Consider the following 23,645-nt stretch of genomic DNA (forward strand, 5'->3'; position numbering starts at 1 on the left):
GTTAACGTTCTTCAGAGCAGCTCATATAGCACCACGTTTTGAATTTGCAGCTAAAATGGTGTTGCCAACACCCTAAAGTTTTGGCTGTAGCTGAACAGAGCTTGCACAGTGTCAAGATCCTGGGGCTGTCAAGAGACTGGAACAGGACACAGCTGGGACAGCTGACAACAACTGGCCAAAGGGCTTTTCCATGCCATATAATACCATAACATCATGCTCAGCAGTAAAAGAAGGCGGCAGATTTCTGGCTTCCAAGATGAGTGCTGTTCAGACTGGCTGGGCATCAGTCTCCTTATGGGAGAGTTCCTTTGCTTCATTTTTTGTCTCTTTCCTTCACATATTAAACTGTCTTTATCTCAACCTCATGTTTTCTCACTTTTATTCTTCCTCTTTTCTCCCCCTCTCCCACTGGGGATGGGGGGGGAGGCAAGCAAGTTGTATGGCTGCTGGCCAGAGTCATCCTACCACATGAAACAGAAAGAAATGTTACAGTGTGGTTCGATGTAGAGAACAAAGATGTGCTTTTTCCTGAAAAATCTTTATTTGGAGTTCAACAAATAGGAGCAGTGGGATACATGGAATAGAGGGAACAAGGAATTTTACATTCACAACTGTTACTGCTAGCAAATCCTGGGATCTTAACATTTACCATGGTACTCCTGGGCCTTCATTACCTTAAAGGATATCAGGGAAGCAAATTACACTGTGAACACTGTTGGTTTTGTCTTCATCCTGATCAAAACCTGCCATAGGAATTTTATTTCCTCTTATCACACCCTTGCCTCCTGGGGATCATTTCCATTCCTGAACACCATTCTCCTTCTGTTTGTCTTCTTTTCTCTCTCTGCTCCACCCCCCGTCCCCCTAAACAGGGCAGTTGATATCATCTTCAAACTCAGCAGGAAGATTATCAAATGTGGATTTCTCCCTAGAATGGCCTTTCCATCAAAACATAAGGCAATTAGGGGTACAATTTAACCGCTTTCCTTCCTTTTTCCTGCTTCTTAAATATTTGAAAGAATTTCAACAAGGCTTGTGCCAGTAGGGATCCAAAGACTGACACAGTATTTTAGGATTTGCTGTTATAACAATGAGCCAGGGTTTAATTAACCTTCTAGCCCTTTGGGAGACCTGAGACAGAGGATCCAGTTCCTCACAAAACCACTGCTGCTTCTCTTGCAGTTATTGAGGTCATGAATCTCTCTGATATTGTACTTAGGACTACAGCTATACTTTATTTTGGTCAAGTTAAAGTCTTAAATATTTTACAGAGATAATGAAACTCCTTGTCCTGCCTTGTAGCGAATATCATTCAAACAAACCAGTAACAGAAAAGCGAGGGAAAAAGAAGGAAATGGAAATTCAGGAGCAGAAAAAGGTGTGGGATATGTTGACTTCCCCTGTTTGCTTGACACCTGTGCCACGTGGGTTTGTGCTTCAAAACATACGGAATACGACAGAAGGGGACAATGAGAAATGTAACCCCTTAACTGTTTACATTAACCACCATACAACATACGCATACAGCACGTCTGAAACCAGTTTCTTTCTCTGAAACAATCCCCACCTTTCAAGTCAGACTTCATTCCTCCTCCAGGAGGGAGATTTCCCAAAAGCCACAGAAACTGCCCATGAAACTAGCCTAACCTGAAACGAGCCATGTAACTTGACTCCTGTTACACTGACCAGATTGCCTAATGGTGGTGACTACTGGGTGTATAAATCTCTTCAGCCATCAATAAGAAGAAACACTGCAGCAGAACATTAGCAACTATAACTGTGCAAAATTTTGATGGAGAAAATTTTAAATTCTCTCGATACCTTATAAATCCTATTGCAGAGAGAAGTCGTGAAATGAGGGGAAAGTGACCTGCACGCAAGATCAGAGTGCGTATACAAAATAAAAGTAGAAAGAATAAACACCAGCTATTGCTATTAAAACAGCAAGTGAAGTGCAGTAAAACAAAGTCAGCATGAAAAGCGGAGTCTGCATTTTCAAAGGTAATGAGTGAGTTTGTGCTCCTTGTTTTAGAAGAGAGAGAGAGTCTATTTTTTCCCAAGGTTGTTTTTCCTGCTAGTGTGCTGTCATGCACCCAGAGCCCTGTTCCTGTAAACATCCATCTCAGGGAGTCTATGGCATGTGCAACAGCCCCTGTTCAGCCAGTGCGCCTCTGCTGCCTTTGCACAGAAGCCAGGCTGTGGAGAAAGGAGGAAGAGACGGGCTGGTGTGCACTTCTGTCCACAGCAACCTGAAATTCAGAGGAAGCTGAGGTGCACACAGATTTGGAAACCAGAAAACTCTTCCTGGTCTAGTAACATATATGCAGTCTTTTCACCCAGTCATTACAGATGCCTCCTAGATTAATCTGCTCCTTTATACTGCACCTGAAAGATCTGTCCCAATGATGACCTACTTGGGCATTGAGCCTACTGCCATAAAAGCAATGGTAATGCTCATACTTAGAAGAAACATTTGCACAAACTCTGGCTGGCTATAAACTACCTCAAGTTCAGCTCCTCTTCTCTCACTGATTCATCATTTAAAGTGCAGGTATAATTCTGCTCTACTAATGTGACTAAGGAAAAGTTTCATGCACCTGATACCCAATAAACTGAAATGATGATGAGAATTTGCTCATTGCTTTGCTAAAGAGAATTTTTTGTATGCGTGAATGTAATTTTATCTTGCCAGGCACATAAGATGATTGAAAAATTGGAGAGAACTCTAGCATTATAACAGCCTGGTGTTCAAAACATGATTGGGTTTTGTGTACATAAAATTTATGTTCACTTAGGACATGTAAGATTTCCAGTAGAGGCAGACAGTATTTTAGACGTTGGTGTAAAGGAAAGAGGAAAAGGAAAATTCTAATTGCAATTCAAGTGATCCCTTTTTCCCTTTCCCACATTTTCCCCAAAAGGAAAATTTAATCCGTTCATTTCAAAATGCAAGGTAAAAGCTCAATATTGCCACAGTCTCAATTTCCAAATGAGTTATTTTTTCCCTGTATAGTTTGCTATAAACGATCTACTTTTTCCCTCAGAGACCAGTGAATTTCACTCCACCAGTTGAATTCACTTGCAAATATTTTTTTTTGCAATTAAAACCTGAAAACACAGTGAAAAAGTTGTTTTCCCTAGTCTTCTAGATCTTCTCGCCTAGATTAATATTTCAGTCTCTCTTTTCTCTCTCTTTTTTTTTATTTGAGCAGTACGATGGTGCAGGAATAAAACAGGTGCAGATGTATTTGCTTCACTTGCTATCAAAAACAGCTAGCAAGGATAGGACAGGGTTTGTGAGTTTTTTTGTTTGTTCGTTTAATAGAAACAGCTATACTGCAACTATGAAACCTAGAAAGAGAGATTGAATATATATGAAATTCTGTGTGGACTAAAACTTTAATCCTAATGAACTATTGATTTTTTTTCTCTAATTTCTGCGAAAAGGGAAAAAGCACTCTACAGTAAAAGGAGATTGTTGGATGAGATTCCTGCTAATTTGACTTGGGTTTACCTGTTTTTCTACCTGTGTTATTTAGGACTGTGCAGGATGGATTATTTGACAGATGCATGAAATGAGTTGCTTTGGAGCCTACTGGAAGGAATTTAACATTTTTTTTCACATCCATATAACAGTGTTTTTCTTTTCTGTTTCAGTAAATTGCATATTTGCCACATACTTACTACTAATACTGTAAAAGTGCTGTCATTTTTAAAACAAAACTGTGCCAGGACACCTCTTCACTCTCACAGCACAAAAAAAAAAAGTAATGAAAAAAATATTGGTGTCCAGCTGCTCACTTAAACCTGAAGATCAGATGTAACAATTTATTGTCCTACGTAAGATTCTTAAAAGTTTTGGCCTTGTACAGAGTTTTGTATTTGACTGTGCCAAGGAAACAAGTCGTTACAACCAAGGTGAAAGAGAAGTTCTGTGCAAATGCTGATGAAAATATTCAAGGAATTGGAAACAATCATTAATCCCTAGAGCAAAACAGTAGAGATAAAACTGGGAATATTTATGTGCAGTACGGGATGAAACATGTTACAAGGATGCTGCAATTATTTTTGAAACAACATTATAAGCCCAGGAAATAGGGTTAAGGTTTTGCTGAAAGAAAATTCTAAACAAATGGACTTCTGGAAATACTTGGACAGAACACCCAAACCACCTCAGCACAACATGACTGCGCAATAAACAGTTATGATTAATACAGAGATTATTTATAGTCCTACCTTATATTACATTTGGTTTTACACATGTAGGCAGTGTTTTTCATTTTTTACTCCTTATGGTAGACTACTTTCAGTATGCTCTTCTATATCTTATTTACTTCTATTTGAGATAATAAGTGTAAACCCTCTAAGCTTAGGATTCTTGATTCTGAAGAAACTGCAGACTACCAAGGTGAACGGGAGATTTATTAAAAACAAAGGAACAAGCTCTCAGTCTACAGTAGAACAAGGGTCAATTTTATGAGTACTGAAGTCTAATACAACTAATTAGACCCAACAGAAGTATAATAGCATATTATTTCTATGCATTTAAAAAAACTACAGTATAAACTCTTAAACTTTAAGGGCCATATTCACTGATATACTCTAACTGCTATGCATTGCTCTGGAATGGATATATAATTGTGCCTCCTTTGCATGAGCCAGTTTCGCACCTGCATCTCTTTCACCTCCACTTAGCTGCCCACACTACATGCTCTTTTCTGTTCCCTATAATCTTTCCTCCATACACACAATGCCTTGCCCTTTCTTTTTCCTGGTTTCCATGCTCAAAGAATGCAACTAGTGAATGATAAGGCCAGCCATCTGTTGCCCAATTCACTATGATCCGTAAAGAACATCTTCAAGATGGCCTGCAACAAAACTGCTTAAAGTATTTGAAGTAAGTGGAAAATAGGATCCCTAATGCACTTACTCCCATTGAACTAGCCAAGCTGTAGGCTCCAACAGCCATGGGAATGGCATAGGCTCTGAAGTGCGAAGCATGCGGTGGGGTCCCATTTTCTTTCTTTTCCCTACCTGGGCAGGAAAGAAGAAACAGTAGGTCTCCATGCTGCCACAGGGGATTATTCGAAGGTGGTGAGCAGAGGCTTAAATCCACTTGTGAAAACTGGCAACCCATCTGCCACCCAAAGCCCCGTTTCTCCTAGGCCCAGGGGAACCAACAGCACCTCTCTGCCCTCAGGCGCAGGGACAACCGGGCCACGGCACAGCCTGGCAGCCCCCGCTCCCGGCCCCCTCTCCACTGGACCCTTACAGAAGCCCTGGAACAAATTTAAACAAAGATTCAAGTCGTTGACCCCGAGTGTCAGTGAACCGGGTGGACCTGAGGTTCACCGTCCCCTCAGAGCAGCCGGTAGTGGTCGCCTCCCTCCGGGGGCGAGGGCGGGGGGGCGGCCAGGTAACCCTACCCCCGGTTACCTGCGGCTTGGGGCACCGCAGGCCGGCCCTAATAGTCCCCCTACCCCGGCCACCCCAAATCCGCCCCGCCCCTACCCCGGAGTGGGGGGAAGAGGGGGGGGGGTGCACCCCGTCCGCTCTGCGCAGGCGCTGCCCGCCCCGCGCTTCCCTATTCTTTCCCCCCCGTTTTCCGGGTTAACCCCTGTGCGGCCGCGCCGGGCCCCTCGCCGGCCGGGCCGCGGCGCTCCCCGGAAGCGGTAATGCTCAGCCGGTGATCCAGGAAGCGGATGAGCTCGCCCGCCTTCCCCTCCGGAGCCGAGCTGCGGGGACGCGGGGAAGGGGGTGGGGGGGAGGTGGGGGGGGGGGTGCCGGCAGGCCCCGAGGCGGAGCGGGCCCGTCCCAGCCCCCCGGCGCGGGGCGGGAGGGGTGGGGAAGCGGCGGCGGCGTTTCCATGGCGCCGAGCGGGCGGGGGAGCCGGGGCTGAGGACCCCGCCCGCTCATGGACCCCGTCGCGGCGGCGGCCGCCGAGGAGGAGGGCAGGGAGAAGCCCCCGGTGATCTACACCATGGAGAACAAGCCCATCGTCACCTGTGAGTGCGCCCCGCGCCCCCGGACGGGCCTTAACGGTCGCTGCCGGGTCGGGGACGGGAGGGGCGGGGCAGCAATGGCGGTACGGAGCGGTGTGGGGGGCTCTGGCCGGTGCCCCAACCCCCCCGGCTCCGGACCCGGGTGAAGAGCAGCCCGGGGCGGGGTCTGGCAGTGACTGGGGGTGTGCGGGGCGCTGACACGGGCCGGGAAGGCGGGAGGCGAGGCGGAGAGGGGCCAATTTGGAAGGCCACCCCGCTGGAGGTGGCCAGGCTGCCCCCAGCTGTGGGTGCTGGCCCTCGGGGCTGAGGGACTCGGCGCCTGCAAGGGGCTCTGGGGGCGGGTTGTGCCTCTTCACTGGTTTCCCTCTCCCTTTTAATGGCAGTGAGCAAACTTGGGTTTGTTTTTGTATGTTTCAGGGCTGTGGTAAATAACAAAAGCGAATGTCATGCTTACAGGTGCTTAGGGGAAGAGGCTCAAATATGACAATAAATTTTAAACCCCAGACTTCTTGCCAGCGAGCTTTGTGTAGTTTTGCTCTGGGTAAGAGAAGTCACGAGAAGTAAGACATCCTCTGTGGTGAGGAGAGATTCCCACTGATGGATTCCCACTGACATTATAATTTAATCTTTAACTACTGTGCTTTGGTTTCATCTCTGAGACAGTTTATTTAATGAATTGGAGGTGTCAGAGGCAGGCAGCTGGGGCGCATGCACGCTGGTCCTGATGTAAAATGTGAGCTCCTATGCTCACAAAGTTCACTTAAAGCAAGCACGTGAACTACAAATCTATAATGCACTTAATAAAAAAGTAAGGTGAATAAGATCAGCATAGAGAATTGTAGTTTTTCTTTTTTTTTTTTTTTTTTTTAAAAAAAAAGGTGACCTGTAACTGTTCAGTCTTAGTCCAGAGTACCTCTGTCGGTGGCATAACCGACTATGTATTTGCACTTTATCAGTGAAAAACTGTGAATGCTTTATGTGCATGTGAAATAGAAATTATTTCACAGGTGTACGTTGCCTTATTACGAAGTAAGTGTCTATTGATGATTAAGGTCTTAAACTGATACTGGTATTTAGCAAAGATATCCAACTGCCACCTCATAACTACGTAATTATGAAACTCTGTATATATATTTTCTGCAAACTATTTTATAAATGTGCTTTTTTCTTTTTAATTTTTTTTAATGCAGTTCATAAACGGTAGTCAGTGGTATCTGTATTGAATCTTCTGCACTCACGTCAGGACTTTTGAAATCCCTTTCACTTCAGGTTTCAACTCAGAAAAATGTACATATCAGAAAGATCTGGAGGATATTGTTGCCTTCCTTGTTGGTGTTACGCTACTGTTCAGGCTGTGGTGGATTACTTTTTAGATTTGGTGGCTTTATCCTGTATTCAGAACTAGAGAGTCTTGAGAGGGGTGGTGTGTGTCAGTCCTTACTGTTCCCCTATGATTTTGGTAGGTAACATATCTTTCAGTCAGGCTTGCTTTTTTTGTTGATAAATGCAGAAAAGAACTCTAGCCTCTTTGTGCAAGGAAATTTTCAAAATTCTAAACATAACATTTAATCGCATTTCAGTCAAGCCCAATTATCTGATATTGAAAATAATATTAATTTCCTATAGTAAGTGAGCATACTTTATGGTTGCAAAATGTTTTGGACTTATCACCAAGCAGTATGATAGCAGCATACTTACAAATGAGATATGAGGTGAACGTTATGTATCGTTTGCCTTGCCTTGCTCTGGACTATGCTGAGAACAAGCATGACAGTAGTATCTTTACTGGTATGGACTAGAATGACTTGCTGTGAGACAAACTAATTCAGAAAATAGGGCTAATTGAGCAAAAGGGCTCAGAGATGACCTCTCTGGTGAACATGGTAAAGGTGACTTGCTCCCATTTTTAAACTAAAACTTTTGCTTTTAGTCTGTTTTGCTTTAGCTGTTTTAATTTCCTTTTCTTTTTTTTCCCTCTGTCCTGAGAGGTGGAGTACTTAGAGACCGTAGTATTTCAAACAAATGTGTTCAACAAAAATGGCTTACTTGAAGGAAAGCTCTTCTAAGCTTTATATTGCCAATGATTTATGAGGAGGTGAAGCTTGGTCTTCCAGGAAAATAATTGTTGGCTCAGTATTGGTTTGTTGGAAAATGTATTCAAAGCCACAATATTAGAAGCTGTTCAACAAATACAGTTTATCTTTTGTTTTGTGGTTCTGATTTCAGGCAGTTGGAGTTGTCTGGGATAACTGCCCCACCTAGCAGGTACACGTGAGGGAAAAACAGACCTGCAAGGGGATGGCTAGTTTTTGATTAGATGAAGGAAGACAGAAGATTAAGTGAGGTTATGTCTCAGAATATAAATACTTCCTCTTGCTACAAGATTTAGATTAATCTCTGTCAGGTAAACGTTTGTAACATGAAGTACTTATGTTAACACTTAGGCTTTATTCTTAATAAGAGAGAACTGAAGAGAGAGTTTTGCTTGGAATGAAACTTATTTTCAACACTGCATACCAGAGACATTTTGTAAACAAATGGTTTTATCTACTTGAAATAAATTTGACAGCACTCTGAAAGGAATGTTGCTTTGGTAAAGAGAGCGATGCTTTCAGATCTGTGAGTTAGTCTGTATTGCTACAGTAGTTGTTTGCTATATTGGTACAATCCTGAACTCGGCACTCTACGTTATGTACAGGCCTTGGCATATAGAATAAAAATGGCAGCTTCCACGTGGCTTGTATATTTGGTGCCAATTGCAAATGCAGTTCTTGTCACTACTCTTTTCATGTTAGTATTGTAACTTAATAGTTTTGTCCTCGGGATTTGTATGTAGACGTATTAGCTTTGTATTTATAGTATTTGTGTTACTGGCAAAACCCCATAGTTTCAGTAGAGAGCTTAGATTATTAGAATTCAGCTAGTCAAAATGTCTAACCAGAATCTTCTAAAGACATTTTCTCCAGGCCAACAGGCAACCATATTTTGTCAGCGTGGAAAAAGTAGTATGTTCCCAGAAAGATGCTGTTCCTTTATGGTTTTTTTTTTTTTCCCTTTTCTCAAGATGGCAGCATCCTGTTGAGTATTAAATCATTCTTGTCAGTAAGAACTGAGTGCCATGATGACTGCTTTCCAAATTAGTTTGAATGACGTTTTTATACTGTCGTTCTTACTAGGTTGTAAATCCACTGGGGACTTTCACTGTCCAGCTGTGGTTATGCTCACACTGACACATTACCTTGCAAACTCTCAGTTCGAGTTTGTAGCAGTTTATCTTCATTACTACCAGACCTTGTATGTTTACAAGGCATTTTGAGTCAGCTTCTAGCTTTCTCACTGCTGTAGAAATATTATTTTTAGCTTCATTAATTGGGGTTTTTTTTGTTGTTGTTGTTTGAAGAGGCAATTTGAATGTCTGCATCAGACATCTTGAACTTGGGTAGTTTATTTGCAATGTTGACTTGCATAATCTTTAAGACAGTGCAGATTACTTTCCCGGGAAACCTAAACAATGTTGCTTCCTTCTCATGAGTCCTATTTGAAACTTTAATTTGAGAAAATCTTTAGGACTCTGATGTAATGTTCTGGCACATATATATATAACAATCAAGTGTTCTGTTGAAAGAACTCGTACTTATGTAGCTGGTTTGCACTTAAATTGCTCTGTCTGTCTGTATTAAGAGGAAGCTCAAGACTGAAGACAATCCTGCTAAATGAAGTAATTAATAGGTTTTTCAGCGCTTCCCTACCAAGCTGTTCTTTTTTAATTATCTTCATGCAATTGTTGAATATTCTTTATAAGCTTGTAGTATCTGTTTATATATTGTATGTGTGCATATTTGTTCTCATTGTCAATGCTCTGTCTTAGTACAATGAACTTTATGTATAATCTTTGGAGAGAATGGGATGCATTGCTTTCACTTGGTCCATGTTCAGAATGTGCTGTGATGCAGCAAGAGCAAAACCATCAGCAAAATCATTGTAGGCCCAGGAATGGAAAACATAAACAGAAAAGGTTAATAAAAGTAAAGGGAGAGTGGGAAGAATTTTACATCTTTTTGGAGTGAAAATAAATACTTGCAGTTAAGAATATTGTTCTGGGATTGGAAGAGCTTGATTCAAAAACTCTTCTGTTATTGGTAGGTAGATGTAACAAAAAATGTGCCAACAGGAAGTGGTGCGTAGCCCAAGTGATTAGAATGATTTGCTGCTAGTGAGACCCTTTAACCAACCATATCCTATAAATGCATTTTCCCTATTCTCCAACAGGACTCTTGTCTGCATTATAAGTCATTACTGTCTTGTAGTTGATCCAACATTATTCTGTACTTAAATATCTCATTACATATGTCATGCAGAAGCAGCAGCATATTCTTGATAGTGTTAACCCCTATTTTCAGATTTAGTAGTGCAACAGTAAGTAAAGACGTAAAATTTTACTAAAAGGATTTTATCATGCAGGCTATTAGTGAATCAGCTAAGATTTTTACAGAACAATTAAGCTGTCTTGTGTTTTCATTCTTAGACCTCTCTTTAAAAAGAATCTGTGCTTGGGGGAGGAGGACCTTTAAAAGAAAGAAATATTAAAAAAAACACCAACCTTCCAAAACTTCAGGTGGATCCACTTATAATAGGCTAGTGAGTTAAGAAAAAAGATTTATAGCAGAACTGTTTGCCAGTGGAAAAATAACTGGGATCAGAAAGGTTAGGTGTGACTGATATTTGGGCATAAAGACTAAACAAACCCACACCAAGTAGTCTTGGGACTGAGCTCTTTTAAAGGTAAAGCTATTTTGAAGCCTTTTATCTCAGTTGACTAGGTTTGTCATTAGTATCAAAGAAAAATATTTGTCTGCTTTAGTCATCTGACCTCAGGAGTTTTTGTTTTACACTGCCTGTGTAGTTAGTGGGTTGGGATAATTTCCTCTAGAGGAAAACAAAAAAAAAAAATCAATCTGGGATATTCTGATACTGCAGTGACAAAGCGTATAAGCAACTAAGAAATTTGAAAAGTGTTAGGAAAAAAAATAGATTCTTGTGGATTTTGGTAGTTTTTAGGCAGACATCAAACTAAAAAATGTCAGTACTTTAGGGTTCTTTAGTATCAAACAAGTGCCACAAAGAGTGCATGTTCCAATTGGGAGTCCTGGGAAGGTGGTTATTCTGGTTCTCGTGTCATTCCTGTACAGATTTGATGCAGAACAAGTGTCCTAGACAGGGGTAGAGGGAAGGGAGGATGGCTGCGTTGACTTGATCTACCAAAATGTCAGAGAGAAAGTCAAGGAAGAAAGAATAGAGAAAAGAAAAATCTGGGACCAATAGCCTAAAATTTTAAAAATGAGTAGTTTGAACATTCGCATTGTCTTGTGGAGGTGTATTGGCTAGGATAGTCAGTCACCTCTGCATTATGCTGTAACGTAAACAAAGGGTGTTTTGGCATTAGGTGCCCATTTCGGTTCTTGGCTAATGTAATTTTCAGAATTTTACCCCGGGATGAGGTTTATGGTTATGAGCTGCTGTGTAGAGATCTAGCCTGTCCTTGCACAAAAGATCTAGACATTCTTTACTTGGTTTACGTAATGAGTTTTTACAGCCAGGTTCATAATCAAGATTAATCCTTTGCCTAACATGGACATCTTTACATTTTGGATGTCAGTTTGGTGGATGTCAGCTCTTTGAAGGTGATAGAAATGTTTTTAAATTATGCTGTCTGATTTGGTGCTTGATTTAGGCTTATCCTAAAAACCTTTTAAGGTTCTGCTGCTTTATTTGCATTTGATTTCTGGACAGATGCCTGTTTGTCTTAATTTGTTTGTGAAGTGTTTAAGTAAGTGGCAAAGGGCATGCCTACTGAACTTTGTAATGTGGAAAGGAAGGAAAAAAACACGTGCTTTCTCCTTTCTTGCATTTCTCCAGAAGTGTTTCTTTTTAGTGCATATCATTTGAGTATTACTGCTTTCTATTATTGTGTTAGTTAAAATAAGTTTTACCATTTCACACACAGAACCACCCTATACTTGGAGTGGCATCAGTTAAAGAATTACTGTGTTTTTTTCTGAATTTGGTGTGTGTGTTGTCTCCAGATGGAGACTAGATTAATTTCGACTTGCGTAGTATAAAAACTGAGATGAGTACTCCAGAGGCTATGGACTAGCAGGTTTTTTTTTTTCTATTAAAAAATAAATAAATAAAATTAATCAAGTATTTAAATAAAACAATAAAAAAGACTTATTGGGTTTATAATATAAATTAGAGAAGTTGTAGAATATATTTTAAAATTGAACATAAGTACACATTTGAAATAAAAATATTTTATAAATAATATTAGTCTAATTAGATTTAATTGATTTATATTAGACAAACTTAATATAATAAAACACAAGATGGGCACTTATTGTGTTTTAAGTGATAAAGGATGATTCTTTAATGTTACTCCCTAGTTATGATCTGTATTGGGATATTTAGGTCTTACTTAATTCTGTTGATTCCAAAAGAAAAAATCCTTCTGTAGAAGGCCGCATGGCTTTAGTAATAGTAGGATTCCAAAATTACTTTTCTTTCCCATTTACGCATGTCCTTCCTCCTCCTTTTCAGCTGTGTCTGATCATCCTTGGTTAGGGGCTTCCTTCCTCCGTTACTGAGGATCCTTTGAGTTAGGGCTTAATCTTGAGATCTGTCCACTGAAATGAAGTTGCCGTGACACAGTTATGCTTAGGCATCCAGCAACATTAGTCGTTTGGTTTTTTTTTTGCGAGGGGGTGGGGGGTAAATCCTCAAACACCCCCCCTCCACCCAACCAACCAGAAAAACCCAACCAAAACAAACACCCTCTCCCCGAAAAACCGACAACAAAATATTTGAAGCCATTCTAGAACTCTTGTGCACACTTTTGGGGTTTGCTGTAAGTCTGAATTCCAGGGTTACTTGTGTTTTTGGAATGTTTCATTCAAAATTCATAGAATTGAGTCAGATAAAAGTAAAAATTCCTGTAGTGGTGTGGTTTGGGGTTGGTTGTTTTTTGGTTGTGGGTTTGTTTGTTTGTTTGTTTGTTTTCAAATATTTTGGAAAGTAGATTGTGGATGCAGCAACTCCTAAAGTTTCAGGCACACATGTACAGAAGAGAATGAGACTTCTAGCATGCTTAAGGTTTCTTGAGTGATAGGAATTTTGCACACCACCACTCCAAAACTAGAGTGATACTTTGTGATTGTTTTGTTCTGTTATTTGGGAAGGTTGTGCTCTTACTGTCTGCTCCCTGTGAGTTGCTCCCCTCCTTCCCTGCAGTCCAGTAGTAAGCTGTTAACAATTTAATGTGCATCTTGGCAATCTTACGGTCCTTACAAGTCCTTACTATGAACTAGTCTTGATGTTTGTCCTGTGTCAGTGTTGTGCTAGTGTTGCCTGCTGATGACTTCAGTGTTGTTGACGTAAGCAACTGAAACATGCTGATTATAGTAGATGCAGGGTCTAGTTGAGCAGAACCTGAAATGTTACAGTCCTTTGGGTGTTTGTGACAGGTGGTAGCAGTGTTTGGTCTGTGTTCAAAAGACAGCTGATATATTTTGCATTTAAGGTCTGTTCTCCCCTTTCTTCTAATCTTAGAGGACAGTCTTGCCTTGATCATAAATGACATTCTTATATGTATTTTATATGCCCTCAAAACCAATGCAGGAGGAAAAATGAACTGGTTTTAGAGCGAATATACCTTTCTTAAGCTGATAGTGTGATGTGGATGTCTGGAATATCAGGGCACTTAAACATTATCCATTAAAGAGTAGTTCCTCTGTATTCTGCAATAATCCTTTTTACTTAAGATGCTGAATTCTGAAACTCTTTAGTGGCATACATTGGATTTTTAGGTGCAGCACAGAAAGAGCACTTTGTTATGCTCCAGAGGTAAAATACGTGGCTCATTCTTTCAGTCAGGCCTCAAGCTTCATGGGCTATCATGTTGATGTGGTCATCATGCTGTTACTAAATCAGTAAGCCATATTTCACTTTTTATGTGCAGTAATGAGTTGCAAATCAATAGACTGTTCTCCATGGCCTAACCCGTAAGGATGTTGTAACTTGGTGTAAGACAGCATTAACATATGACTAACACTTGCTTTGATATTCATTTTAGACATTTGTTTGTAGTCTTATTTAAGATTTCGTATGGTACGCTTAATTCAGACAGAACAGGATGTAGGTGAAGAGTCATGGCTAAAGTGCTTCTTTAGTAGATTTCTGAGACTTAAGGCTAAAGCACTAATAGTAGACTGGGTTTTTTTTTTTTGTATTGTTTTTTAGCTGCTCTAGGAGATTGTATTGCTGAATAATAGCTATTGTGGTCAGTTATCAGAAGAGCATGCTTGTTCTGGCGCTTAATCAGAGTTCTAAAATTTAATTTTGGTTTTGTTGTTGTTGTGTGATGATAGAATTTTGCTAATGGCCAGTAATCAAAATAGTATATATGAGGAAATTCAGTAGAGGTGCGTAGATTAGAAAAAGGTTCCCAAGATAAACTAAGGCATACTAAACTGCTGTGGAGGTAATTTGTGGCTGTGTGCCAGGAGATGAGATTGCGTGGAGAGAGGGAGGGAGAAGAAGGGATGTCAGGTGCTTCTCCAGCCTTAACTCCCTCTTCCACAGGAAGGTAAGAAGATGATCTTTCTGTTCAAGTTGGGCTGTACAACAGCAGATGATTGTAAAAAGGAAACAGGTGGAAAATTACCAGGAAATAGCAGAATTGTCTGTACGCATGTTAAAATCTTAACTGGAAGATGTAGCTCTTCAGTGGCAAAAGTACAGTCTCCATAGGAGGAAATGAAGGACTTTTTTATAATTAAATTGCAGTATTTGATGGAGGAGAATGCAGCCGCCAAAGATGAGGCAGTAAGGAGGAAGCACAGAGAAGGGAGCAATAGCTGTGATAACTCAGGGCAACATGCAGATGAGAGATTTAATGAGCAATACCATTAAACTAGTATGGGCCAGCTCATTCTCTCAGATTTAGAGAGGGCACATGACACAACAGATTTTAGAGCTATGATCAAATGCAGTGACAAATATATTTTTGACCTTACTCCCTTCTTATTTGGATATGTCTGTTTGCCAGACATCAAATACCATGTCTTCTGTTTTAAGTATCATGAAAGAGTCTTTGGGCATTATGCGTTGTCTGGTATGGTCTGCTGGTCAGTTTGGATTCTGACATGTCTGACAGAGTACCTTGTTCCAGAGTTTACCATGTCTTTGCTCAAAGACGAGAAGTTGAAAGAACTTACTTTAGGCCTGTCTTTTCCTTATCATATCCTCCCTGTACCCAAAGGAAAAGAACAGAATTTAAGAACTGATATTTATAGGCTACTGAGAATTTATTTTTTTTGGTATGGTGGACTCTACATTTTGTTCTATCATGTATATAAGTAGCTACTCCAGTGGCGTTGCATTTAATGTAGTTGTTCAAAGCCGGAGTGATTAAAGCCTAACCACAGATCTTGTGTGTCGGTGAAGGGCCAGCTCCAGGGACCCTGTCCCACCTTAACAGACCTGATGCTTCTGAAGGCAGCAAGAACAGTGTTGCGGCAGGGAGCTGCTTCGTATTTAACAGCAGCCCCAGAATAATGGGAAGAGGGGACTCAAACTGAGTAAAGCACAGAACGTGTGCTAATGCTAATTTTCTCATGGTAGGCCCAGCTACAGAAGGGCTGTGAACTACTGTCTAACCAGTCTTCTCGTTTTTGAAGGCTAAATTCTTCACGTTTTTTCAATATACTTTATTTAGCCAATAACTCTGGCTAAGGACTTGCTTATTTAGTTTTTTGGAGTTGGACCAGTTCTATGGATGGTACTCTCTTCGGTATATGGATTATGTAGCTATGTGGAAAATTGTAATGGGAAGTTCTAACAGTATGTGTATTATATGCCTTGTTCAAGTGTTGTATTAGGTAGTGAGAGCACATGATTTGAAAAAGTGTAATTCAGTGCTAGCCTCCAATTTCCACATAGCAGACAAAATGACATCTTTTTATTGAAACAAGCCATTAATAGTATATCTTATTAATATCTTTTCTATAATTTGCACATGATAATAGATTAATACCTTTCACTTTTAGGTGCTGGAGATCAGAATTTATTTACTTCCTTATATCCCACACTCTCTCAGCAGCTTCCTAGAGAACCCATGGAATGGAGGAGGTAAACTTACGTTTTATTCTGTGATACTATTTCAGTGTGTGTTTTTAAACTAGGGAAAGTGTGTATTTGTTGTGCTCTGAGAAGCTCTTACCATAAATTGAGTTGACTGTAGCAACTGACTTGAGGAAAGGGGAACTTGGATAATAGAGGTAAATGTTGTTCAGGATGATCAGTTCCACTCAGCCTATGTTGAACTTCACCTAAAGAAAAATGATAGTAATATTGTGTTTCTCTTTTTGGTTTTGTGGTTTGTGGGTTTGTCTTGGTGGGTGCTTTAATGTGTTTTAGCAGCCATCATGTTCTGAAAGTGACATGATTTCCTCTTAATGAGAGTATAGGTAGAATTTACGTGGAATTAGATGCACTTTCCTGCAAGAAGTTTGGTATAGCACACTGTTTTCAGATTGGAAAAAAATACTTTGGGAATTTTCTTATTTGGAACTGTCTACTTCTAGAAGTCCTAGAGATAAAGAAAATCTTATAGTGAAAGCTGAAAAGCTTTTAGCTCCTGTTCTTGCAAAAAGGACCATCTATGTAATTTCAAGTGATATCAAATTTTGGATAACTTTATGCAAACTACAGTAAGGGTAGTTCGTGAGTTTCCAACACCAAAGTATTTCAGTTTATACCTCTTCCCCAAAATAGGTGTTAATTTTTGTATCCTGCTATGTATGTCTCCTCCACTAATTTCAGGTTTTTAAACTTTGCAGGTCTTATGGCCGTGCTCCAAAGATGATTCACCTAGAATCTAATTTTGTTCAGTTTAAAGAGGAGCTACTACCCAAAGAGGGGAATAAGGCTCTTTTGACTTTTCCCTTTCTTCATATATATTGGACAGAATGTTGCGTAAGTATTAGGAAAGCATAATGAAAAACTGATTACTGAGATTTAAAAATGAAATTGTTCAGACTTGTGCTCTCTGCTATTTTGCATTTACTTTTCATGCTTATTTGAACGATTAAGTTTGCATTGCATAAGCATGCATACTCCATATTATTGGAAACAAAACTTAGTCAGCTTGAGTACTTTTTACCGTAAACATATTTCTTTGTAATGTTGCTTGACACTAGGAGGACAGGCTTTTGAATAACCTATTTTCAGTACTTGGTCACAAAAAAACCCAGAATCTAACAGTGTTAACTGCAGTAGCACAGCATACTTGCTCCATAATACAGAAATGTGGCCAGAGTATTTCAGTTATGGTCTGTTCACGAGGTTAAATCTCAGGATCTGTATTTTTTCTTTAGTTCATCTTCCATATGTGTCTGGTAGTAGTACATGTCAGCAATCTGAACTGGGCAAGATTCGGAATGTCTTAATCCTCTTTATTTACAGTCCACTGCATTTTGTTTGGCCTCTGTTATGAATTAATTGTCCAGTTGAAGGACAAAGGTGACATCTGATCTATGACCAAGCAAAAAGTATCCAGAACAGCCTTTAGAGTTGTCTAAGTTGATCTGTTTAAAGCCAACTCAGAAGCCAAAAAAGTGCCAAACAATACTTCTGTGGGGTTTTTTTAATTTTTATGAAAAAGGTTTTAAACAGATTAGGATTTGTGCAATGTTAGAAGGCATAAATATCACGTTTCAGTTACTATGTGAGAACAAAACAGTTCAGCTTTGTAATTTCAAACATGTTTTTGTTGTAAAGTTCAAGAATGTGTAAAATGAAGAGTTTAAATGATATTTTAAAATCTTAATTTCAGTAATCTGAGGAATGATAATATACCAAATACTAAGATATATTTATTGTTAACCAAAATACTAGAAATAAATTAAATTGAAAGACTAGAATGTTACTATACTTTAGGTCGTTTAATTTCTTTCTGTAATTGAACTTATTGTCACTTGTTCTATTTGATATATCTTTCTGTTTGTCTTCTATTGGAGCAAAATTTGCCTTTTGAAATTGTTCAGAATATCTGTTTGATTTGATGATTCACCACTTCTAATCCCAGGACACAGAAGTGTACAAAACTACAGTCAAGGATGATATCACCAAGTGGCAGAATGTTCTCAAAGCTCACAACTCAGTGGACTGGCTAATTGTGGTAGTTGAGAGTGATGCCAAGAAAAAGAACAAAACAAATATCCTTCCCCGAACCTCTATAGTAGATAAAATAAGAAATGACTTCTGTAACAAACAGAGTGACAGGTGAGCGTTCTTTTACAGCAAACATTTTAACCTTTGACTAGTGTGCTGATTTGAAAACTCAACTCCCCATGTAATGGGTTCCTTACTCATTTAAAGACTTTCCTTGATGTCTAGCATTCAAACTGATGGTACCGTAAGAACTATGCTCTGAAGAAGACTGACACATGCAATAAAGGGAGGAGTTTATTTTCAGTTCTTCCTGGATTCGTGGTGGCTTTTAAATGTGTTTCAAAAAGCTTTCAAGTATCTCCTCCTGGCTAAGACAGGGTTAAGGGGAACAGTGTGGTAATAATCAGTTTTTAGAGTTTTAGGGTTTTTTGTTTGCTTAGGTGCTTGCAAAAATGTTACCAAAACTACAGGTAGTGGGAGGTAAGATGAGAGGGGAAAATGAAGCCAACAGGGCTTATTTTTTACCATTGTATTTTCAACCTTTCACTTAATCACCTTTATGCTATGAGATAGTTGACTTAAAGCAAGTTTCTTCAGATGTTTTTATTCTAAGGAAAATAATAATGAATATATGGAATCATTTCTGCTTTCATTAAAGTCAGCAAAATACAGAAATCTTAATTTGAAACCAACTTTAATACACACTGTCTTCCTTAACTCTGAAACATTGCCCTGAATCTATTATATATTAAAATTTTTTTCTTTTAACCTTAAGAGTTAACTTAAATGGGAGATTTTCCCCCTAAGAATGAGTGACAAGATGAACATTTGAAGTTGAAAAGGGTAGATGGAAGCACTCGTTGTACCTTGGTGTAAGCTGGCAGTGACTGGCAGGTCAGCATGTTACAACACACTGTACATTGCCAGCACTTTCTTTGTACCCAGACAGTAACTCTATGTTACAGAGTTATTTTGGCAAATAGCTTGAACAACTCTGATTCAGTTTTTGCTTCTGGTTTCTAACTGATTGTTTGGCTTGGTTTAATCATTTTGACATAGAGCAAGATCATAGAATCATGGAATAGTTTGGGTTGGAAGGGACCTTCAGAGGTCATCTAGTCTAACCCCCCTGCAAGAAGCAGGGACATCTCCAACCAGATCAGGTTGCTCAGAGCCCCGTCCAACCTGGCCTTGAATGTTTCCAGGGATGGGGCAGCCACCACCTCTCTGGGCAATCTGTGCCAGTGTTCCACCACCCTCAGCGTAAAAAATTTTTTTCCTAGTATCTAATCTGAATCTACCTCCTTCTATTTTAAAACCGTTACTCCTTGTCCTATCAAAACAAGATGACTTTTCTAACCGGAAATGGTATTTTACTTGGATAAGAGATTTTCCTGCCTTTAGAGATATTGGTAGTTTTTTGAATGTGGTAGGAAAAACTGAGGAAAGAAAATGCTCTAAAAAAGGCTGATTTATTTGTGAATTGATGTGATCTGTTTGTTTGGTTTTTTTTCTTCTCCTGAGAAAAGCAGTGGAAGTTTTAGTGCATAAGATGTGGAAAAACAAATCGAGATACTGTAAGAATATACTATGGAAGATTAACTTTAAGTGACTTAGGAAAGGGTGACTATATGTGATCTAATGGATCTTGATTTGTCTTGCATAATCCTTGCCAGGAGTAACCATAATTGCCATTCTGCTGACTGTATTGCTAAGCAAACTTTTTTCCTCAGAAATAATTTTCATCGATCTCTTTACAGATGTGTGGTACTTTCTGACCCTTTGAAAGACTCTTCCCGTTCTCAGGAATCTTGGAATGCCTTCCTGACCAAACTCAGGACATTGCTTCTCATGTCTTTTACCAAAAACTTAGGCAAGTTTGAAGATGACATGAGAACTTTGAGAGAGAAAAGGACTGAGCCAGGGTGGAGCTTCTGCGAGTATTTCATGGTCCAGGTAAGTCTCCTTTTTATTGAAGAAAGTACTTGCGTTTTAATAATAGCTTTTTTTTTTTTGTTGTAGTTGGCTTTCTGGCACTTAGAACGTTCTGCTCATTCTTTGAGGACTGGGGCAAGAATTATGAAGATGCATAAAAGCAGACATTTTAGATCTTGTTTGCAGCAGATTTGTGTGACATTGTAGTACAGTGCTATTACAGAAGCAGAATCTTCTCAGGCCTTGTCAAAGTTTTATGAACCTCAACTGAAGCCAAAAAATTGCATCTATGAACTTTTTCAGTAGTTGCTCTTGAATTTTGGGTCAATGTCCCATTACTATGCCTGTACAAAGACACTCAAGCTTGTAATTAGTATTTAATATGAATGTTGCTATGCTTTCTTTATTTACATTATTATCAGTATGTATGGAGATTATTTTTAGAGAAATGTCTATTTTGAAGTATTCAAGTAGAGAATTACTTGAATTGCATTTTTTTTTCTATTTCTAAATGTCTTTGTTTTAGCTAGTGTAGAGAAAAGCAAGAAACTCTTGTTTTACAGAACTAAAAGTCTTGATTACTTTGGAATTTTCTGGTCCCTTTACAGTGCCGTTCTCCACACCAATTCCACCAGATCTTCCTGTCTCCTTTGACTTTATGCGCTACCTCTTACATATGATATATCTAATTCTCAGACTTTTTCTACTTACCACTTTGGCTCTCTTTTTTGTGTACAGCTGAATCCTTATTGATACTGCAGTTGGTGACTTCACTGTGTAAAGAGAGGAGAACAAATTATTACTGCTATGGGAGATGACTCCACCAATATTTCTCTCTCTTTTTTTTTAAAAAAAAAAAAAATAAAACTTTTTAATAAATGTATGAACAATATCTCATAGTGAATCAGGATCTGAATACACAAGAGAATTTACTGGTATAACTGTATGACTTAATCTTCCTTAGTGAACCTTCCTATGTTAGGAAGAAATGGTGCATTGCTACAATGGCAGGTTTTCCTACATGTGTGAATACTGGAAGGGGAAGAATGTTGGAAGATGTAGTTCTCAGAGCACTGTGTGGATGAGGGCAGGCTGTAAGACCCGACATGATTACTATCAGTAACATGCTCGTTTATTAATTGTGTGTCAAAAGGAAGAGCTGGCCTTTGTCTTTGAGATGCTGCAGCAATTTGAGGATGCACTAGTGCAGTATGATGAACTGGATGCCTTGTTTTCTCAATACGTTGTCAACTTTGGGGCTGGTGGTAAGTGTCTTTAAAATGTTAAATAGATGTTAAATGTAGCAATTTTTTCACTATGTTTCAGCTAAAACAACCTAGTACTTTGGGTACCATATGTGTACATGAGAGAAAAAGATGGTACATTGCAGAGAAGATGCAGCAGGCAGTTTGTGCTCTTGTTTTATGCTTTATACAAACTCAAGAGTACAATCAGTTATATTATATTACTGGTTTTTGTCTCTGAGGCTTAGAAGTAATTTTTAATGAAAACCTGTGTTTTGCTCTTACTCAATGATCGTTACAAACGGAGCCCTGAAACTCTATAATTACCTAAGTATTGATCTGGTTGGGATACAGTTGCTGTTTTCGCAGCTCACTGCTAAGTTACTCGGTAAAAAGCTTCCTGGAAAAATGCATTCAGTTTTGCCTAAAATTACATGAGACAGTTGGTAATCACTAAAAACCTGACTAGAAAGATGTGCTTAATTTTCACTACAGAAGATTTAACTTTCTCTTCAAGAAAAATTACTATGCAAGAAGTATCAGATAGCTCATTAAAACATTTTAACATTAAAGCATATGTTGTTACATAACAACTTTAATCAGATGTGTGTTATGAACCTGGTAAAAATATAGCGGAGGAGTAATTGGAATGAAATATATTTATCCTAACTGAACCTAATGCTATACCTGAAAGTGGGGGCACATCTGTCAATGATGGCTGAGTAAGAAATCCTTAAGTAGACAAAGCTTGTTTGTTTTGAACTTCAGGTGGGCTTAATTGCTGAGAAATATATTATAAACTGATTGCCACTATACTAATAAGAAACATGCAATTAAGACAAAATGCCTATAGAGTTTAAATGTTCTGAAATTCAGTTATCAACTTCGCTGTGGCAATTCTGGTGGTTTTCTGTTTTGTTTTTAAAGTTAAGACATTAAGTAATTTATTAATATGATAAATTTTAGAAAGAATGAGCCAGTTGACAACCTCTGTAGAGAGGAAAAAGAGGCTTTGATAGAAAGCAGTGGTTGATTCTTGGATATTAACTTTGTTTGCTTAGATGGTGCAAACTGGCTGACATTTTTTTGCCAGCCAGTGAGGAGCTGGAATGGTTTAATTCTCCGAAAACCAATAGACATGGAGAAGAGAGAGCTAATTCAGAATCAAGAAGCTACTCTACTGGACTTGCGTAGTTACCTATTTTCTCGCCAGTGCACGTTATTAATCTTCCTGCAGAGGCCATGGGAGGTTTCCCAGCGAGCATTGGAGCTTCTTCACAACTGTGTGCAAGAACTCAAGCTATTGGAAGTGAGTCAGTGTAATATATTCCATTATGTAAATTATTTTATCCAATGATGATCTAACAAGATTTTTGAAGTTTACATGTTGATGACCAGAATACAGTAAGCATTGGCTGTGAGTTATCAAAATGATGCTGTAATAACAGATTGTAACAGTGCTACAGTTGAATGTTTCATCATGAGAAAGAAATCTGGAGACATCACATTGAAAACCCAAACCTGTACTTAGTTAAAGTATTCTAGTTTTCACCTGGAAAGTCAACTTCTTAAGCTGGCAGGTAATTTGTCTGCTGCTTTCCTGGATTTATTGCCAGTCTCTTGAACTCTAGTTCCCATAATTTAAATCTATAACTGTTGTGTTGAAGAAAATAAGGCAGAGGGGTTAATATGCTGATATGCAGGCTAGCAGTCTGTAACAAAAAGCAGTTTTGAACTAGAAACAGTATCTACATTAGGGGTTCTTACTGCCATGCACATTGGATGCTGCTTTGGCCGCCTTTTGTGGTTCTTGCTATGTAATTCCTTTTGGTGCCCGATAATGCTCTTTTGTGTTATGCATGTAGCTCTGTATGTATCTATGTATCTCTGTCTATCTCATCCAATGGCAGAAGAAAGAGAAAGAAACCTTTGAGTGATGACACTCAAAGTTTTGTTGTTGTTATTTTTGGTTATTTTTTTTTTTTTTTTTTGTCATGTTGCATGCATCCATGCTTTACAGCCCCTCCCTCTATACTTTAGTTTCTACTGGTGTTTTTAAATCCCCTAAGGAAGGGATCCCTTATTAGGGATGTTGTACACTGGTCATCCTCCATGTACGACCACGGATGTCTATGAACTGAAATACATCTTTAAAAACAGCATAGTGTACTTGAGAATACTTCTGGATTTCACCTTGTGACTCATCCATGTCCCTAATCCTGTGGATGTCTGGTTCTCT

The 23,645-nt window shown here is 39.1% G+C and overlaps 1 protein-coding gene across 1 annotated transcript in view; it reads left to right on the forward strand.

The window, feature by feature from the left end:
• Positions 1-5,824: 5,824 nt before the first annotated feature.
• Positions 5,825-23,645, forward strand: part of TRAPPC10 (trafficking protein particle complex subunit 10) — a 44,388-nt gene continuing 26,567 nt past the window's right edge. Inside the window, exons 1-7 of the mRNA XM_086766057.1 lie at positions 5,825-6,005; positions 16,103-16,184; positions 16,895-17,030; positions 18,142-18,338; positions 19,988-20,183; positions 21,316-21,427; positions 22,468-22,715. Of these exons, the coding sequence (XP_086622183.1) occupies positions 5,915-6,005; positions 16,103-16,184; positions 16,895-17,030; positions 18,142-18,338; positions 19,988-20,183; positions 21,316-21,427; positions 22,468-22,715 (1,062 nt within the window). The 5' untranslated portion in view covers positions 5,825-5,914. The remainder of the gene's footprint in view (positions 6,006-16,102; positions 16,185-16,894; positions 17,031-18,141; positions 18,339-19,987; positions 20,184-21,315; positions 21,428-22,467; positions 22,716-23,645) is intronic.

The sequence above is a fragment of the Chlamydotis macqueenii genome, chromosome 1, assembly GCF_036417535.1.
Source record: "Chlamydotis macqueenii isolate bChlMac1 chromosome 1, bChlMac1.mat, whole genome shotgun sequence".
Classification (NCBI taxonomy): Eukaryota; Metazoa; Chordata; class Aves; order Otidiformes; family Otididae; genus Chlamydotis; species Chlamydotis macqueenii.